Consider the following 20409-nt stretch of genomic DNA (forward strand, 5'->3'; position numbering starts at 1 on the left):
TTAATGCAGGATTCTGGTGGCTGCTGGTAAACTCATTTCACGAAACAGAAATTGGCTTTATTTTTTAATGGCAAAAGTTATATTTTATCAATCCCAAACAGTCATTGTATTTTTTTTTTAACGTTCTATTTTGAATTTGCATTGGATTAAAATAGTTTCTTTTCTTCTCCAGTTACCATTGATTCTTTGTACAAGGTTACAGAAGGGAGGCATTCTGGGATTGTACCTCGCCATGGCGAAGGGAACTTTGACCCGAGTTGCTGCTTTACTATCTACCATGGTAACCATATGGAGTCCCTGGATGTAGTAACCTCCAACCCAGAGGATGCTCGCACATGGATTACTGGCCTCAAGTACTTGATGGCTGGAATAAGTGGCGAGGATTTACTTTCCAAGAGACAGCGAACCCACGACCAATATCCTTGTTCTTTTAACTAATAATGAACATGTGAATGTACAACTTATTCTTTGCTGGGGATGCGCATGCCTGGCTTCGGGGATTTAATGATGTAGTTCATATATGTGTATATCATCCTTACAGTTTAGATGTATCCTGGCAAAGTGTATTATATAATCCATATGACACAATTCACCATTGATTCCTTCCACAATTTACCCTGCTCATTAAAGTTCTGTGCATTTCAATGTACAATGTCCTTAAGCAACAACTTGCAATCTGTATGTTGTATTGGAAGAGGCTATTTGAAGTAATGTAAAATAATGCACCTTTTATACAGTATTGCAAATGAAGTGAATTAGAGGACTAAAGACAAACAAAGCTTTGTTTTTGCATTATTGTTGGTTATTTACGATGCCTAACTTTTCCTTAACACTCGGTCACATGGATGAAACAAACCTTTGAGGAAGCTGACAAGAACAGGGATGGGCTGCTCTATATCGAAGAGGTCTATCAGTTGTTAAATAAAATGAATGTCAATCTGCCACGAAGGAAAGTCAGACAGATGTTTCAAGTTAGTTCCAAGTTAACACTATAGATGGAAATATAAGGACAGCGTCCATGTGCTGGGGAAATGTAATTCTCTCTGACTCTCAGCCCGAATACGGTTCACCACCCACATTATTTAAAAAAAAACAAATTGTGAACTAAAAATGATTAACTCTCTTTTTATAAAAGTACTGGTGACGTGACCACATAAATGAATGTGATTTCAAGCTGTTTGTATCTGCTTGTCAGGATTTTGTATCTGCTTGTCAGCGTATCTGCTCGTTCTCTGGCAGACTGTTGTCTGTGTGGGAAGGGAGCACATGCTTGATGTTCGTGCTTGAAATGCATGGTTCTCACAGGGACATTGTTTCCCTAGAGGGGACATTTAAACTTGCCTAACCCTATTTTAATATTGACATTTTTAATAAGGCTAAGATTGGATTTACATTAAAATGAATGTGAAGTGAAACATTATTATAGCTTGAATAATAATAATAATAATAATAAATAATAATAATAATAATAATAATAATAATAATAATAATAATAATAATAATAATGTTTGTATTTCATTATGATGAGGGCCATGTAATGCCGAGTAATGGCTTTGCTGGGGGAGGTATAATATACCTGAGAAGGTATAAGGGAGGTCAGTATGAGGAGCTCTGGGTGTGGGCTGGAGGTTAGTACCGTACCACTGTGGTAGCCTAAATTTATGATTAGTGTGTTTTCTGGCCCATATTCCTTTTTTTTTTTAAATCCAGGATCAGTGTAAATAGTTATTTGTTGAAAGAACAAGTTTTCTTTTGTTCACAAATAGAGTATGTGTTTCTTTTAACTGAACGTCTGCTTGTGTGTCCTAACCCTGTTTATTTAACACCAGCCCCTCGGCACACCCTCACAGTCCAATTAAACAAAAAAAATCTAACTTCAGTATTAAAATATTATGTGCTGCAAAATCAAACCAAATCTATTTTTTGCTTTGTTTTGTTTTCTACTTTGAATATTCAAGGAAACACTATTTTGTGTTAATATCATCGGTGCTTCAGCTTAGATTCCAATGAAGAAAACTGGATCTGACATTTCCAGGTAGACTCTGTTAAAAAGTCAAGCATCACAAAAGGACTTTATGGCTGCTGAATCATTTTTGCCTCTGAGTTATTAAGCACCGCTTCTAAAACCCCGATACCTCTGTTTTGTCGATCATTAAAACATGGTGCTTGCTGCTTTAGTCAGTCATTATTAGAAAAGTAGCCATATTAAATAATAGGGCTTTTTTTGGAAGAAATATTTTCAATTTATTTTCATTTATTTTTTATTCGATTCCACCTAAATAACTTGATCAAGACGCCTTCCTGAGAACAAGCAGCTCTTGAATTGAATGCTATATAAATACTGAAATACTGTAAGCAATGCTTACATGAACCCCTCCATTGCGCCTTTGATATTGATCATAGGTTTTACCGGGAACCTCTGTTGTAAAGAATATATTAAATATTAAGCAGTTATTAGTCATAGTCCAAATCCTCGGGCCGTTCTTCAAAAAGAAGAAAAATATCAGAACAGTTTCCCTCACTAATTCTCCAGTGTGCTCCAGAGACTAGAAACAAAGGGCTGCTGTAAAAAAAATAACAGAATTCCAGACACAGAGCTAATATGAGTGGGTAAGAAAGACAATAAGAGAAATGATAACACTGCTTTGAGGTTCCCTGCTCTTTGCTTCGCAATCTCTTTTGATATAACCAGTTAGCCTGAGCGCAATGGTTATGGACCAGCCCAAAGAAGAGCTCACACAATTAGTTCTGGTAGAACAAGCTATTTCCATAGGAGCCTTGCCATGTGAAATTAGCACACCAGTAAAAAAAAACAAAAAAAAAACAGCATAAACTGAATTATATTTTCAGGGGAATCCTTCCATGTCTATCACCATTGTGCTTGGCTAATGGCCACTCCATCAAATATAGCCAGACTGAATTGTGTGCACAGATTGCTTAAACTTTGATCAGAAAGCACCTGTGTTAGCTCAGATATTTATTACTGTGTTATTATTGCTGTCAGAGAAACATCCAGTCTTTAATTAATAACACTGTGGTATCTTAAGGGCATTGTTGGTGATTGGTGATTTTTGCTATGCTCTTATAACCCAGAATTATCTCTTAATACAGCTGTTGTTGCTTTATGTTTTGTAGGAGGCCAACACTGATGAGCACCAGGGAACTTTGACCTTTGAGGAGTTCTGCGTTTTTTATAGGATGTTGTCACTCCGAAGGGATATATTCTTATTGTTCATGTGTTTTAGTGATAAAAAGAATCATCTCACCGTTGAGGAACTCGCTCACTTCCTCAAGACGGAACAGAAGGTATGCCACTCAGCCCATGCAAATGATCTGAACTGGCAACCTCAGGAAAAGAAAATATGCTTCTAGTTATTTGTTATAAATATTAATTATGTCCATTTTAAGACTGGATACGGTACTATAATATGTTGCTCATATTTGTCCTAATTGTGTTGTGCATTGTTTGTGTTTAAGGTGTTCTACCATTGGAAATAACCAGAATATCATATACATAGTTTTTCTATCTTAATCCAGTACAGGTTTATGATCACGTAATTATTTTGTATTTCTGTTGAGCGTTGACCAGTGGTTAAAGTCTGGGAAGTCTGACCTGCGCTCACTAGCCTAACAGGGACTAAAAGATTTCCATCTATTTCCAGCTCCCAAAACCCTTCAGAACCTTTTCATTGAGCAAAAAGCTCCATGGAGAAAGCAGAAAGACCGAGACGCATTTTCAAACTATACAGTTTAACATATTTAATTTGTAGGTCTTCTTTCCCTCACGTTTGAGCAATGTGATGACAGAATATTGTTTGGATGTTGTTGATAAGTTTGAAGTCTCCGAAGAAAACAAAAAGAAAGATGTGTTGGGGATAGAAGGTAAGCAGAAAGGATATAATGACATTCCTACTCATCTATAACATTAACCCTTTTCAGATTCCACTACAATACAAAATAGATGCAGTAACCTGCTATTTAACATTGTACAGTCAAACCCTTTTAATATCATTTCAAAGAGACTGTGCATAAATAAGCTTACTTTATCATGAGTCTATCAATAACCTTGCAAAATAAGCATAAAACACGGAAGCGTTGATACAACAAATGTCTGTTTTGCTTTGGAAGTCAATGTAATACTAGCTATTGCATACATTACAGTAGTGTTCATTAATAAAAATGCTGTTTTTCAATATACAGTCTATTACATTGCATGTGTACAAGACGTTGAAATAAAAACATGTTGTAAACACATACATTACAATGCTGTGCATGCTGTTTACAGCGATGCTCCAAGCCCTTGATCAATGAGGAGTGGTAAAGCTTGTTTGCAGTAATGCTCAAATCCACCCAGGTAAATCTGATGCCTGATTTCTTCAATGTTTTTGCACATTTCTTCCCCGAGGGGGAATCGGCCACTATTCATTAGCAGAGTGGTCATCAGAAGTCATCCTTGCTTTGGGAAGTGAACAAGAAATTGTATTTGTCCACCTACTGTAGGTTTCATTGATATACTTCTAGGTTGTAAACGCAATTAATTCATTACACGATTCCGTTTTTGTATTCATATTTGTTACTGTTATTCAACAGTGAAGCTAGTGCCAAGTAAGCCTGTTTAGGGGACCACTGGCCAGTGCAGTAGTAACAGTTTGGGTAGCATGACCTTTATTGGTGGCTTGCACTTCACAGGAGTCACCTGGTAAAATGTGACGGCCACACAATGTTCTATAACAGTAGAGTTAGCTGTACCCACTGGTAAGGACCAATTCCATTCCACTCACATACTTTGTGACATTGAGCAAGTGGACTGACCTCCCTTTACTTCGCTTCACAAGCTTCTGGTTAGACTGCGACCCACACTAGAAACAAAATGTTGCACCATCATTTTATGTCTGCATTTGGTGAATCATTTCTAAAATATATTGGAATACAGTTTCCTCCAGCATGCGTTTCAGCAAGGCTGAATGGAGAAAATAATTAAAACAGATGTGTAAATCAAAAAGTTTTTGGTGCAATGGGAGATAAGATAACCTAAAGATTTAATGCTAGTGCTCCCAACACAAGAAAAGGAAATTGGTTGTCTTACCTGAGTGTGATTATGAGTTTTTTTAGGCAGCAGGTTTAGCCTTCCTGATTCCTCTTTCAATAATATAATGAAACACTGCAGTTGGGGTTGGGGATCAACTTTGAGCACATTGTATACTCTCCAAGAGTGTAAGGCAGGGTATACTTCCCTGAATGTTTTTGAAAGATGGGATTTTCATTGGATGTCCAAATAGCTAACAATCGTGTTTTAGAGATTCACACCTTTTAATCTGAATAACCTGCTGTTTTTTGACTATATGGCTTTTGAAACAGGACAGAAACAAAATAATGTCACAGTGTAGAATAACTTTGTTTCCTGCTTCAGGGTTTACCCTTTTCATGCGTAGCCCTGCCTGTGATATATTCAACCCTTTGCACCACGAGGTGAACCAAGACATGGACCAGCCACTGTGTAACTACTTCATCGCTTCATCCCACAACACCTACCTGACCGGCGACCAGATGCTGTCTCATTCCAAGACCGATATGTATGCCTGGGTCCTTCAGTCTGGCTGTCGCTGCGTTGAGGGTAACTGTAATGAACTACATTGTCAGTTGTTTATGGCACCTTCCCTTTCTTAATGTTTTTAAAAGAGTAGCAACCAAGCCATTACATTCGATTCTATTGCCTCTTATTAGCAAAGAAAAATTACACTTGTGCTAATTTGCCTGCTTCTCCATGCTTTCTTGAAACGGTTTTAAACTCTTGTTGGTTTTAATGAAATAGCCTAAAAAAAAAAAAAAATATATGCAGGCAATTCATCAAAACAGACTTGGACCCTCTACACTCTGAGCTTTGTGTAGATCAGGGGTGTCCAAAGTTGGGCGTTCCACTCCTGGTCATTGTTCCAACCCTGTTTTAAATTGTTTAATGGAACCAATTAAACCTCTATCCAGACCCTGAAGTAGCTAATTTTATAATTTTACCTGTTAAACCTGGAGTGGACTGGCCGTCCACATCCGTGATTGGACACTCCTGGTGTATACGTTGCAGTGCAATTCCTCCTTTAAGAGCCTGCTGAGCCTGCTGTTTAGCACCAGATTCTTTAGAGAAGAAATTGAATATAATTTCATTGTAGCTTTTCTAACTGTCAGATTTATTTAAATGTGACAGTAAATTCAGTGATTTCACAGTGCTGTCATACATAATTCTAAACAAATGAATTGCTGCTCACTGTTTTTCAGTCGACTGTTGGAATGGCCCAGATGGTGAGCCAGTGGTACATCACGGATACACACTGACGTCCAAGATCTCTTTCAAAGATGTCATTGAAACAATCAACAAATACGCCTTCGTGAACAATGAGTATGTCTTTTTCTTTTTCCCAAGGTGTAGCAAACATTTTGGAAGTTAACTGGGAGAAAACAACAAGCCCTGTTGGCTAGAAGTTGCTGCATCCAATAATCTTAAATCGTGCTGTACTTGTAAACATGCCAGATAATTAGCTGTACTGTTGCCATAGCCTTTTCGGAATCGACAGCTTTTGAAGGAGATGCCCCCATTATTTCTTCCCAGGCACTTAATGTGTGTAATACAGGAATATTAGAACCTCATTAAGACTTATATTACCTGATGCAGATGTTCAGAAACCGAATGTCTTTTGTAATGCTTTGGAATTTCAAATATTGGCTTAAGAATAAAATAACTGGTAGAAGAAGAATAAAATAACTGAAAAGGAAAACTGGCTAAAGTTGACATGTGAGCTGATAAGCATTCCTCAGGAGGCATCTGTGAAGTCAGCAAAAAGAGTTTCAGCTCAATTCACTAAACTCTCCTGTGGGAGGCCTTTCAGCTAAAACATTAAGTTTTGGATCCTTTTTTTCAGTATGCTGTCAAAGTGCACTGCCATAAATCTTAATACCAAAATATATATATTTACAAATCTTGAAATGTATTCTTTATACTAACTATGTATTCTATTAATATGCATCTGATTCATTCAAAGGAACTGTAGCTGTCTATACAGGAATATTTATGACCAAAACAATAGCTTTTCTATCAACATTGACACATTTTAATTTCCACTGTAATTGACACACCTTATTTTTAATTCAGGGGAAAAGACTGCCCCCATACCTTGCTGCTGAGGCCGAGGAAGGAGACGTTTCGGATGACGACAGCGCTGATGAAATAGAAGATGACTTCAAATTAAAACACAGCAGTGTAAGTTCCCAACAGCTTTCTTTAAAAAGGTACTGAATTTACTGAAATCTTGAGGTGCTTGGATTGTGTATTTGTGTCCATACACTCTAACTAGACACTTGTAAACACCACTTACTGAATTCTTACATCAAATTGAAAGGTGACATTTTACCATGAAATACTACATTAACCAGGCTCTTATTCATGTGTGCACAATTCACTGCAGTCTCCTCTTATCTCCACTCTGATTGGTGACACCATAATTGCATCATTGTCATCTCTTGTGGAGCAGCCAATGAAAAAACAGGGATGCTCCCTGTGGATGAAATGTGTCACAGGGTCAAATAATCACTAAGATAATACGCTCACTGGGTTCAAAATTTATCACTAGAATAGCTTTCCTAGATTTTTACAAAGAAGTTTCACATATTTGTGACAGACAAAATGATGCAAACAAGGACTTAAAGAGGCTGTGTGGTCTGGTGGTTAAAAGAAAGGTTGTATAACCAGGAGGTGCCCGGTTCAAATCCTGGCTCTCTAACTGACTGACTGTGTGACCTTGAGCAAGTGACTTATTCTCCCTGTGCTAGATAAACAAATATTTAATTAAGAAGAAATACAACAAGTGTAAGATACAAATAATTGCAAATGCCAAAGTGGCTGTATTTTAAACGTTCTAACAGAAATGTGGATAGGAAATAAAAAATCTAACAATTATCTACATCCATTGCAGAAATAATGGATGTTGGGTTGTGTTTAGGTTCTTGAAGTGCAAAGGAAGCAATTAGCACTGCTATGGTAGAGTGGCTTGAGGTAACATTTGTATTTCTTGGATTTAAACAAGGAGGTTGAGGGACTGTCACCTGATTTGAAACCTTATTTATTAAATAATCATGCAAGGCAATTCCTTTTGCCTGGCTGGAGAGATTCAGTTGGTAATATTAATATGAAAGCTCACAACTGGGAACTGATCTTCTTATTCACTTTGGAATTGGTTTGACAGATAATATTCTATATTATTTATTCTAGTCTGTCCCATTTGGATACCTGGAATTTGTATTAGATTTAGGGCTGGTATGGAATTGATGAGCGACTTGAGAAATAGATCAACCAGTTTGTACTTATACTGATCTGTCTGGTAAAAAATGCCTCAAATTAATTTCCTAAGCCTACACCAAATTTGATAAAACATAAGCCTTACAGAAGACAATGGCAAAAAATAAATAAATAAATACATAATTTTTACAAGATACTGTTTTACCCTCCTTATCAATTCTTTTTAAGTTATCGGGTACTATAGATTGATGCTAATAAATTAACTTCAAATCCCTTTTATAATAAAATCCCATCTTTAATACGTCTGTGGTCCCATGTTGTTTCCCAATTCAATAATCGAGGAATTCAATGAATTGAAGGTTAAGCCGTGTTTATAGTAGATTGTATAATACTTTAATGTGGAAGCACTAACTTTTTTGGAAAGTTATTTAATGTAAACCAAGGGATCAGTGTGTGACACAGGGCTGAAACTGCATGTTACGTATTCACGTGGTGCAAGACTTTTCTCTTTCACCAGAGCAACAAAGCAACCAAACACCAGGTGGAATCCTGCATCAGGAAGAAGCTAGACTCCTTGCTGAAAGAATAAAAATTGGGGATAAGGAGGATTCAGAGAGCTTTACCATTAGGGCTCTATTAAAAGCCACACACGAAAGCTTGCACATGAATCTTAAACAGGTATTTAACTGTGTGTGTGTGTGTGCTCATTTATAGTCGTACGTTGCTGTGGGGGTGTGGGGTGGGGGGTGGGGGAGGGAGGGAGCCCTGGAGGGAGGCAGGTCAGACGTCTGTGGTGGGGGAGAGGGTGGGGACAAGATGGCACACATGTATATGATTCACTTCCTATCCGTGGCACTGGACTACATGTTGTCATCATGTTTCCACTGGACTACATGATGTCATCATGTTTTCACTGGACTACATGCTGTCATCGTGTTTCCACTGGACTACATGATGTCATCATGTTTTCACTGGACTACATGCTGTCATTGTGTTTTCACTGGCCGGCCAACATTGCGGATAGCTGTCAGCACCCACGGACAAGGTCTCCAGCCAAATTCATTATCATCATTAATTCATCTGTTCAATTGCAATATAAATCATCCACATTGCAGATTCTCTGTACTTAAAAATAGTCATAAAAAATAAGTATTCCCCTCTTTTTCTTGTGAATACTCATCATCCCTGAAGCCTCTTAAAGATTCATATCTGGTTAGCTTGTCAAGTGGGATGCCATTGTGTTCACTTGAAGGAGCTCCCTTGTCCAGATAAAGATAGCTGCTGTTCTTCTGGTCTCTGGAAAAAATATGCCCCCCCCCACCCCCACCCACTGTGTTGTCTTAATAGTTTAAAAGAAGCTCTAAACTGTGAGGTTGGAGAATGTATTTAAAAGATAATTAGAGGCTAAAATAGAAAAGCTAAAATGACAGAGCTTGTGTAATAAAAATGCTCTTTGCTCACTGATTCTGTTTTTTTTTTAAATTTTTTTTTATCTTGCTTGTTGCCAGAATTCGAACATCAAAGAAGGTGGAAAGAAATCCCAAAGCCGCTCCTTTATCAGCAATTTTTCAAAACATAAGGTGAGAGCTACCTCAGCTATATAAATAGAACTGTAGCTAGAGAGTCTTAGCGTGCACTCTAATGAGTCTGTCCTTGGCGGATTGAGCGTTCTTGCTGTTACTGGCATATAGGGCGTCCCTGCTGCTATGTTTAATGTTGTTGAACAGAAAAATGGAAGGTCGAGATCCAAGTCTCAGAGCATGGAGGGAGATGAAGAAGGACAGCATGATGCTTCGGGGAAAGATGGGGGGCTGCTTCACAGGTTAGGTAGCTTGTCACTTGTTCATGCCACTGCAGATTCCTGCATTCCCATCTTAATATCCACAGCATGGTCTGTGCATCTCTTAAACAGGAGCTGTTTGCCTGAAAGAAGATATAGTTCAGTGCAGAGGCAGTCTGGAACACAATCGAGAGTCATGATGATCACTGTCCATACCCAAGGCTGTGGCTGATTAGAGCTTTGGTTTCCAGTTTGGGAAATGATAGCGACAGATACGCATCCGAGAGCACAGCTCAGGGGGTTAGCCACTGCTTCTGAACTGTGTGATTCACCTGAGAGGGACACACTGTTTTTCAGATTCCAGTCTACATACATCTAAGACAAGCAGGCTGCATGCTGTGGGGATTCAAACATTGAAAATGCAATAATACAATACACAGAAGGTACACAATGGTTCTAAGGGGGTAACATAAAGATATTCAATCAGCGGGACTTAAGCACTGAGGGATGAAGCCCCACAAGTTGATTATTTTTCTAATCATTGTGTATCCTCTAAGTAAAGTACAGCATTATTGTATCTCAGTTGTTTATTAGCTGGCCATAGGAAATACAGAAAAAAGTAGAGCCACTTTAAGAAAGAAATCATGACATGAGTAATCAGAGAGCCCGCCAGTCTGACTGCGCAGGAAAACAATTAAGCTGAGCCGGGAGCTCTCTGAGCTAGTGGTTTTTACAAACTCTGTGGCCTCCCAGGACGTTCTCAAGGAAGGTAAGAAAAAGATCCTGTTGTATTAAACCTCCATTAATGTTGTGTACCATGTGGCGTGTGACCAGGTAAATAGAGTAATGTGTACAATGCCTGAGTTTGGACAATGGATGCAAGTTCTTGCGATGCTTACTAACCTGGTCTGACGTATGCATTTATTTACGTGGTTTGTGATAAGCTGTAGGGTTATTTTTTTTATTTAGTATGTTACTTAGCATCAGTTGATGTTCCCATGTACTGTCATTAAGGGTAAGATAGCTAAGTTACATTACTTTTACATCATACCACATTGAGACTTATATAATCATTTTATGTGTGCACTATATAATCATTATATAATCAGTACAACATGAGTTCCAGTAATTCATCTGAACTTCCCAATAATTACACTGTAGTTTTTTTTTTTTTTTTGCTGAGTATGTGCCCTGTAAGTACAAATTTTAAAATAGATAAAGCTTCCAACATACAATAATACCACATATAGAAATACTTCTTAACATTTACCACAATGGGGTTATAAAAGAATGAGAATATGATGGTAAGACATGAAGGTCAATTTTGAGCAGAACAGTGGCTGCTGTGTGGACTTCATAGTTCATCAGAAGATGATTATCAGCTACACCACAGGGCTCAAGTCAAGACAAGTTTCAGGGAAGCAGCTTTTACAGATTTTATATCACTTTAAATTACTGTTGTTTACCAGCCAAGCTTTGTGTGAGACACCTGGGCTGTCAGAATGTAAATGTATATAAAGTTAACATTTTTATGTACAAATCTTTTCTTACTCGATGCAGGCACTGCTGGGAATGTGCTGTCATTTAGCGAGACAAGAGCCCACCAACTGGTGAATCAAAAGCCTGAACAGTTTATCTTGTTTAACCAGAAAGAGCTGTCCAGAATCTATCCCTCAGCATATAGGGTAGACTCCAGCAATTTCAACCCACAGGCTCACTGGAACATTGGATGCCAGCTAGGTAAGCTGTGGAAAGGTCTGTTTAACCGACAGCTTTATCAGAACATCAGGCTCTGCCTAACACAATCTGAGCATGTTGTCTTGATGGTAACCAGACAATCTGCAGCGATGGTAGCTAATTGATACGATCACTGAAAGATTCCCAGGTTATACAATGCCCCCCCCCCCCTGCAAACGCTGTGTTTGGAATGTGTTTGACTGCATTCCCAGTGATTTTAATTATCCTTTGTGGGGGAACAAATCTATTCAATCAATCATCATTTTATGTTGAAAAAGATACTTCAGGGTTACGTGCAAAGCTGGAGATGCCAATGGGGAATAATAAGCTTTTACACAGGATGCTGTATTAACTGGTTCTTTCCAGCACTTAGCAATAGTTATTTATAGCTTTGTACCTGAAAAGGGCATTTTATAGCATGAGCTGCACTTGGCGGTTAATTAAAAGTTGGGAATGGATTTCTTTTATGGGTGCTTTTGTGAAGAATTTCAAGTCATTCAGACGAGAACAAAAAAAAAAATAAAAATCAATACCAATTCTCAGTTCTTTATGAGCTACTGATTGTAGCTTTCTTCGTTTGGATTTCTTTAGTGAGAAACATTCAAACTGTTTTAAAAGCACATTCTTCAAATGCTTTGGTTTATTGTAGCCCCTGCAAAATATATGTATTCTGTATGTCCCCTGTGTGCAAATGAGGTCAAGTAAATTACATGGTCTGCTTTTTGTATTAAATGAACTGTAAAAACAACAACAGCATAATGAGTCTGTGTATTTATTTTAATTCCCAGTGGCTTTAAATTACCAGACAGAAGGGTGTATGATGCAGCTTAACCGGGCTAAATTCCTGGTGAACGGGAACACTGGCTATGTCCTCAAACCTCAGCCAATGTGCAAAGGTATGTACTGCAGTAGATCATTTCAATGAATGCAGTATATTGGGTATCTTGTATTAACTCCCTGTAGCACATGGCACGAGCTTTTATTGCAATGTGTATTTTTTTTTTTTTTTAGCTGTGATTAGGATGATGGTATGCTTTGTGCATGGGCAGGTTGATGATTGCCTGGACAGATGCAAACCAAACTACAATAGCTGGATACTCTATCTATAAATCAGATTAACAGTGATTCCGTAATAAAACCCAGTTTCATGTTGAAGTCACTGTAGCTAATGGCGCATCTGTCCTATGCAAAGGAACATTTCAGAAACAACCACTGAATACCAAAGCCATCAATACTACATCATAAGTCCTGTATGAAGTTTCTGGAGTCACAGTTTGTTTTACTGACAAGGTACCAAAACACTGCTTGGTGAGACTTTATTTATGTATGAATCTTCTCCTGTTTAAGCCACTTATAAGAGTTGCAATGACATGTACTTGCTCGTCAGTGTATGATGCAATCCATATAAAGACATAGCCCTGACAAGAAAACTTGCATTAACTGCAGAAACTTATTGTAAAGTGTTGCTGGTACCACTTCATATTGTCCACACTTTTTCTTAACTTCTGTGCTTGCTGTTTTTTTTTTCCTAGGTACATTCAATCCATTCTCTGAATATCCTCTCCCTCCTTATACCAAGAAACAACTTGTTCTAAAAATCATCAGTGGACAGCAGTTGCCTAAACCCCCCAACTCCATGCTAGGGGATAGAGGAGAGGTAAGCGTATTATTTGCAAGCTATGTGTTTGTGACGGAAGGATCAGCATGTTTCCTCTTCCAGCATAAGATATTTCTGTCTGAATTGAGGATGACTTTTAAAAAGCTGCTGTCATTGTAAAGCAGGTGTCAGATTTGTGGTAAGACAACAGCTGGCTTTATACTCTCAGGCATTTTCTCTACAGTGTTCTGCAATAATGGTTCTCAAAGCAGATGGTAAATATTAAGAAAATAGGCTTTAGGAGGACTAGGTGGTGTAGTGGTTTGGTGCGCTAGCCTTTCATATTTGGTTAGTCCACATCACGCAGTCAAAACCAAGTTTAGAACAATTAGCTCAAGACTGTTTGACAACTATAGAGTTCAGACTGAGGTGTGTTGACAAGCATTCATAGTGTTTGCCTGCACACAGAACAATCACACACATATTTTAGACTATGGAACATTTTATTAAACTTTTGCTATTCATTTTATTGAAATTCATTTCAGTACCCAAATTGGACATTATTTATGTATTTAACCATTTGAAATCTCTTTGTTTTGTTGTGTGTCTCTGCAGATAATTGATTCCTTTGTTGAAGTAGAGATCATTGGTTTGCCATTGGACTGCTGCAAAGAACAGTCCAGAGTTGTTGATGATAATGGTAAAGCACCTGACAAACAGGATTTTTTTTTATTTTTAAAGTACATATAAAAATATTTTGGGTTGCCACTTTCATTTAAAGTGCAGATGTGTAGAATAGATGGCAAATGGAGGTAAAGAATCCTTAATAAAATAATCAGTATAGAAATTTAATTTTTTCTTTCAGGATTCAACCCTGTTTGGGAGGAGACAATAACTTTCACCCTTCACTTGCCCGAGCTGGCTTTAGTTCGTTTTCTGGTCTGGGACCATGATCCAATTGGGCGAGATTTTGTTGGGCAAAGAACTGTGGCCTTCAATAGCCTCATGCCTGGTCAGTGAATATGGTCTTTTTGTTTTCACGAAAAGAAATAAGAAGTTGTTTTGCACTTGGAGTTATGTGGTTTGTAAATTGGAATGGGTAGTGAAATCTGTGGGAAATTATTTTTAAAACATAGAAAGGTCCTGTCCTGACCTTTAATTCTGTCCATTACTAGTACGAAAGAAATTGCTTGGTAGAATTAATTATTTTATTACAGTGCATACTTTCCCCTACATATCCGTGATACAGTTCAATCATTTTTTAATCACCCTGTAAATCAAGACACTGCGCAAAGGCTCATAAAAATAGATTCCATAGATACAACATGAATGATAGATTCCATAGACACAACAAGAATGATCGGAGAGGTTCATTTTGTCATGAGGATGCCGTTGTCCTGAGCTGAACTGAAGAAGTAAAGCACCAGTCAGATGAACTTAAGTGTCCACCTTTGTGTTTTACATAGCTATTCTTTCCTGATGAAGATAACCGTTTACTTTCCATACTGCAGGTTATCGGCATGTCTGTTTAGAGGGGATGACAGAAGCATCCGTCTTTGTTCATGTTTTAATCAGTGACATGTATGACATGCATTTCAACTGGCTGTGAACAAGTTATTTAATCAGAATGTAGTGAATATATTCCCTGTTGGTAAAAATGTTTTTTTTTTTTGTTTTCTTTTAATAAATTTAGTCGTCTCCAATTTTTTACCCCAGTTTTTCTCCCCAATTTGGTATGCCCAAGTATTATCTGTATCCTTGGTCACCGCTCGCAACCCCCCCCCTCGGTGACTCAGGGAACGGAGGCTGGAGCACACGTCCTCTGAAATGTGCTCCTGCCAATCCATCATTTTTCGTGCTGCAGATCCACAGTGAGGCCACCAGACCTATAGTCCTGGAGAACAACATAGATCTGGAAGCTCCATTGCAGAACCACAGGCGCCCTATTGGCCACAGGGGTCGCTGCTGCACGGTGGATTCCCCTGCCGACCTAGGCTATCCCAACCTGGGCAGCACTCGGCTAAGTGTGCGCTGCCCCGTAGGAACTCCAGGACACAGTCGGCTGTGACATAGCCTGGACTCAGGCTATAGGACACATCCACTTTGCTGGATTTGCCACTTGGGAGCTCCCTGGTAAAAGTGTTGTTAACTGAAAATGTTGAACCCTCTGCTACAGTGGATTGAAACATTACTTTGGTGTGATTCATTAAGAATGGATCAGTGAATTGTAATGGGCAACAAGATTCAGCAGGCAGAACAGCAAGCTTTTTGAACTTGCATACTTTAAGCAGTGCCTGTATTAATTCAAAGCACAACTACATTTAAGTCTGTCGTACCACCTTTTTTCAAATCACAGGTCAATGTGATCTATATCAATAACTGCGTTGTTATATATTTATATGTATTTCGTCACTTTAATGTTGTTTAGCATATAACAAATAAATATTTAACATTTTGCTTTACAGTGGAGCCCACTAGTCATCAATCCAAGTTATACTATATTGCACTTTCTTGGAGCTTCAAAGGTACTCTGTGTACGGCATGCATCCACGGGCTGGACGTTGTGTATTCAACTTTAATTTTTCTTGCATGAATCACTGCCATGTATTTTTTTGGTTCTAGATCTGTAAAATCTTGGATTGCTGAGAAAAGTGGATTCATTACTTTTGAGGCATTTATATTAGAACTGCTGAAAACATGTATATAAGAAGACTGAAGATGCCCAAAATAATCATAGCGTCTACAAGATTCATTAGAAAGAATGCATTTAATTATGTATTGGGTATCTCACATTCAGCTAGCTATATCCAGATTATTAAAAAAAAAAAAAGAAATACAATTAAAATCTGTTGGAGGGCTGAATCGTTCAATTTCTTATCCGCTGAAGACGTTTTGTGGTCTCAAACCTAGCCTTTATAATTACTTTTGCATATGCTGCTGATCTTATTAAAAAGATATAACAAAAAAAAACAAAAAACTTGTTCTTACATAACCGGGAATAAAAAAGGGTGACCACTTGTGAATATGAGGGCGTAGGTGGAAGGGAGGAGGTGGCTGATTTGGATCTGAAGGATAATGCTTCTCAATAGCAGCCCAATGAAGAATAAAGAAAGGTTTGCTGCACCTGTCAACTTTGGTATATTATAGTATTACCAGGAAGTATGGCATGTTTTCTTTTTTTATTTATTTTTTTAATTTAGTAGTCGTCAAATATTTTATAACTTTTTTCCAATTTAGAATGTCCAATTATTTTTAGGCTTTTTAGCTACTTTTAGATACTGCTACCTCCTTTATGCTAATTCAGGAGGGGTGAAGAATAATGTCCTCCGAAGCCCCGGATGACCTAGGCCCCTGGTGGCGCTCACCCCTGGGAGCTCCCATCCACGGTTGGCTATGGAATAGCCTGGGCTCAAACCGGTAAGGTCCAGGCTATGGGACGCATCCTGCACTCCACGTGGAGCGCCTTTACCGGATGCACCACTCGGGACCCAACCCCCCCCCCCGTATGCCACATTTCTGTTAGGAAGTTTTAGATACAGCAATAAAATTAAGAAAATAAAGTTATATTAGGTTAATAATTATTGAGAATGCGAGAAAAGAATGACAGTAAAGGAACAGTATTGAGGAAGGGGCATGGAAAAAAAAACTGGAAAAAAGAACAAATCATTAAATCATTAAAATGATTCGTCTGACATACGGTTTGACAACTTTTTTTTTTTTTTTTATATTTGTCTTGGCACAAAACAATATTTTCATTGTGCAAGAATTTTATGCATGATCTATTTTTCCCTGTCATTTGTGCATCTGTTTTCTTTTTAAGCAGCATATACTTTGTGAAACTGTATTGAGGTAAATGCAGTAAACTCTGTTGACACCAATTCTGGTTTTTACATTTGCAAGTGCTCGGGCAGTGACCATGTACTGCACCGCACAGCCAGCGCTCCTGCAAAGGGCCACAAAAAGAACAAAATGGGTTTCACTGAAGTCAGCAATGACATAAAGGAGAATGAACCTGACACTCTGAGTCTGGAGCTGCCTGGGAAAAGCAAGACCAACAACATGCCGACATGTCCAGTATCCATGCCAGTCGATAAACCTCTCAATGGAGGACTTGAGTTGCAGTCCTGTGAACGATCCTGAGGCGAAAGGCACTGAACTGAGTAAGTCTGCCCAAATATTTATTTATTTATTTATTTATTTATTTATTTTTTGGGGGGTGAAAAAATGTGTATGCTTTTCCCAACCTCTTGTCCAAATTAGTTTTTTGCTTGTATAGTTGAATTATTTACTTAGCTTTCAATTATATTTTCCAAACAAAGATTGAAATTCATTTGCACAAAATCCACTTGTTTTATTTGCAGTACATGCAGGTTGTCTGTTTCACAGCAAAAGAAAACAGCTAATGCTTTTTAATAGAATGGAACTGAAAAAAAAAAAAAAAAGAATTTAAGTGTATAAGGTTACAGTGACCAACAGTGTAAAAACTTTATCACGCATTCAGTTTTACCCTTCTGATTATTTTAACACAACATTTTTGTTCTGTCTTTTATTGTTGTGCTTCTTCATAGTAGAAAACTGACTAAGAAACTCCAGCAGGTAATCTAAAGCTTACTAAGGCTGCCTCATTCCAAACATCCTCTGCCATTATTACATCATACCACCTGATGTAATAAAATGTAACTATCTTTTTTTTTTTTTTATGAATGAATTACCAGCAGTATTGTCACATTGCATCATATCCCACAGAATTACTGTTCTTAATTACTTGTACCTGCACAACCTCCATAGTCGAACTCTGTCTCAGTTGTAATTGGTGGCCGCTTTCCATTTGTCTTTGTGTTGGGATGGCTTGCTGGTAGGACAGCTTTCTGGTTTTGATGTATCAGTTCAAGGTGATTGACCCTGTTTTTTTAAATTTATTTTCATAGGAAGATCTACTGACACAGCAGGCCATGTAGAAAGGATCAGGTCTGCATCCATTGATGTTTTGATTGAAACCCAACCTTCAGCTCAATCTGATGATGAGACGCCCACAAATGCAGTTTACAAATACTGAAAAAAATTACCCACACGCAAAGCCCTTGAAACTGATAAAACCTTGTACCTTGAAATTGGAGGAAATGACGTAGAGGAATGTTTAGGAGCCCCACTTCAAAATGAGATCACAAACACATCTGCTGAAGAAAGTGTCACAGATGACACAGTATGGCACAAATCAGACATCAGTGCTTCAAAACAAAAACACCCAGGGACCAAGAAAGACACACAAGAAGTTTGCAGCCCCAAACATTCAGCTAAACCTGACAACCTGCATGTAACAACAGTGTCACTTCCATTTTGACTGTTGATGTGTCTTCAGCAATCTGTCTTAATTAGACAGGAACCGGGTCTTCTAATGGGACAATGCAGGACAGTACAATTTCCAGACTTATCAATGCTGTTTCTTTGGGTAATGTAAGTGGGATGGGTTCTATCTCTGCATTAATCAGTCAGTTTGACACTACAGATAACAAGACCAACCTTACTAACATTTCAAGCATTCACAGAACCAATAATCACATTTTTAGCTTAATGTCAGGCTTTTCAAATATGTGCACCTTGGAGCCTAACTCTCCACAGAAACCATTGTTGACAAATAAAAGACCTAAGGATTCTTTGTTGAGCTCAACAATAGGCACTGCAGTGTTTTCTAGCCCTGAGACAACAGAACACTCCATGTACACAATACTCAATGAAAATATCCTGTCTCCTGCCTCAGTGTATAACCTCACAAAGAGGACAATACAAGGAGCAAACATGGATCCTTAAGATCATACACTTGATGGCAGTTCTTGCTCTTCCCCTGTGAAAACAGTACACCCCAGACAAGAAAATACTGAAGCAAGCTGGGTTCCCCTGGAGACTCACAGGTTATATAACCATGCTGCTTCTGTCCATCTCCAGGTATGTGCAGACTCTGCTGGAAGCAGCCTAATGGAGGTAGAGACTGATGCTGATGATGAATTACAGGACTTTACATTAACATCATCTAGTAAATTAAATAACAAATGGCCTAGACAAACAACATCTCCATATGAAGGATCACCTTATGGCAGGCATAAAAGCAGTAGTTCATATCATGATAGCTACCAGCTGTTAGAAAACTACAGGACTTGAAACAGTAACATGTATCACTGCAGCTATCGAATGTCAGACGATATCAGAACCAAAAAGAATAATACTTATCATAGGGGCTGTTATTTTAGTGAAAATATGAGATCTCAAATCAGTGATAGATGCTCTGGTGGTTATCCATTGTCAGGAGATATCAGCGCTCAAAACAATAGTAGATGCTATGATAACGACCAATTGTTAGAAGATATCCAAGCTTCCAGAAAAATGACCCTTTCTCATGAGAATGGCTACTATACATTTAACCATAACAGTCAAGAGTTAAGTAATGTTTTTCATGACCCGGTTACTCCAAAGGCATATCATGAAGGGTTTCCTGTTTCCAAAAGGCCCGTTGACCGACTGCATGCCTAATTGGAACAATCATCAGAAGGGCAGCACATAATTAGGCATCCAAGCCCCTGCAAATCCAAGAGCCTTGGGGATCTGACATCAGAGGACATATTGTGCAACTTTGAGAGCAAATACATCAGCAGAAGTTTTGTTACCCCTGTGTGACAGAAATATCAGTTCTGGTGACGAATCTTCCTCCCGACCTGTGAGGGCGCTAAAGAACGAGAGGAGAAGTATCTGGAAGGGCTGGCCTGACAGTTTGTTTCCGGGTCAGAGAAGTGGGTCAGCCTGGAAAGAAGCGAGACTCTGTTGTAAGACCGTATTGGTTTGAAAGGTAAATGAGAGGCAGCTGCAAGTAATAAGGCAGCTGCAACCGTTTACATACATATCATGTGGGATTACATATAGGGGCCAGGGCAACGCTGATCTTTTCCTTCGTTTGGGTTAAACGCTTGGAGAGAGAGGGACTGAGAGAGGAGCTCTCAGAGTGGATTGTGTTCGTGTTTT

At 38.4% G+C, this 20409-nt stretch overlaps 1 protein-coding gene and 1 long non-coding RNA gene across 3 annotated transcripts in view; both read left to right on the forward strand.

The window, feature by feature from the left end:
• Nucleotides 1–20409, forward strand: part of LOC121323457 (1-phosphatidylinositol 4,5-bisphosphate phosphodiesterase eta-1-like) — a 32054-nt gene that overhangs the window by 10083 nt on the left and 1562 nt on the right. The window contains 19 exon segments of the mRNA XM_041264546.1: nt 173–416; nt 842–971; nt 3136–3306; nt 3771–3882; nt 5411–5614; nt 6271–6395; nt 7142–7249; nt 8802–8868; nt 8871–8962; nt 9793–9864; nt 10012–10115; nt 10745–10833; nt 11625–11804; nt 12590–12697; nt 13334–13458; nt 14014–14098; nt 14264–14337; nt 17299–17472; nt 19253–19341. Of these exon segments, the coding sequence (XP_041120480.1) occupies nt 173–416; nt 842–971; nt 3136–3306; nt 3771–3882; nt 5411–5614; nt 6271–6395; nt 7142–7249; nt 8802–8868; nt 8871–8962; nt 9793–9864; nt 10012–10115; nt 10745–10833; nt 11625–11804; nt 12590–12697; nt 13334–13458; nt 14014–14098; nt 14264–14337; nt 17299–17472; nt 19253–19341 (2353 nt within the window).
• LOC121322665 lies at nt 14015–20130 on the forward strand. Of its 2 annotated transcripts, none has more exons than XR_005951070.1 (5): nt 14015–14098; nt 14264–14410; nt 17299–17558; nt 17967–17994; nt 18327–20130. It is a non-coding gene; the product is annotated as an uncharacterized LOC121322665 (long non-coding RNA). The 2 variants fall into 2 exon arrangements; XR_005951069.1 differs by having other exon boundaries at nt 17970–17994.

The sequence above is a fragment of the Polyodon spathula genome, chromosome 11, assembly GCF_017654505.1.
Source record: "Polyodon spathula isolate WHYD16114869_AA chromosome 11, ASM1765450v1, whole genome shotgun sequence".
NCBI classification, from domain to species: Eukaryota; Metazoa; Chordata; class Actinopteri; order Acipenseriformes; family Polyodontidae; genus Polyodon; species Polyodon spathula.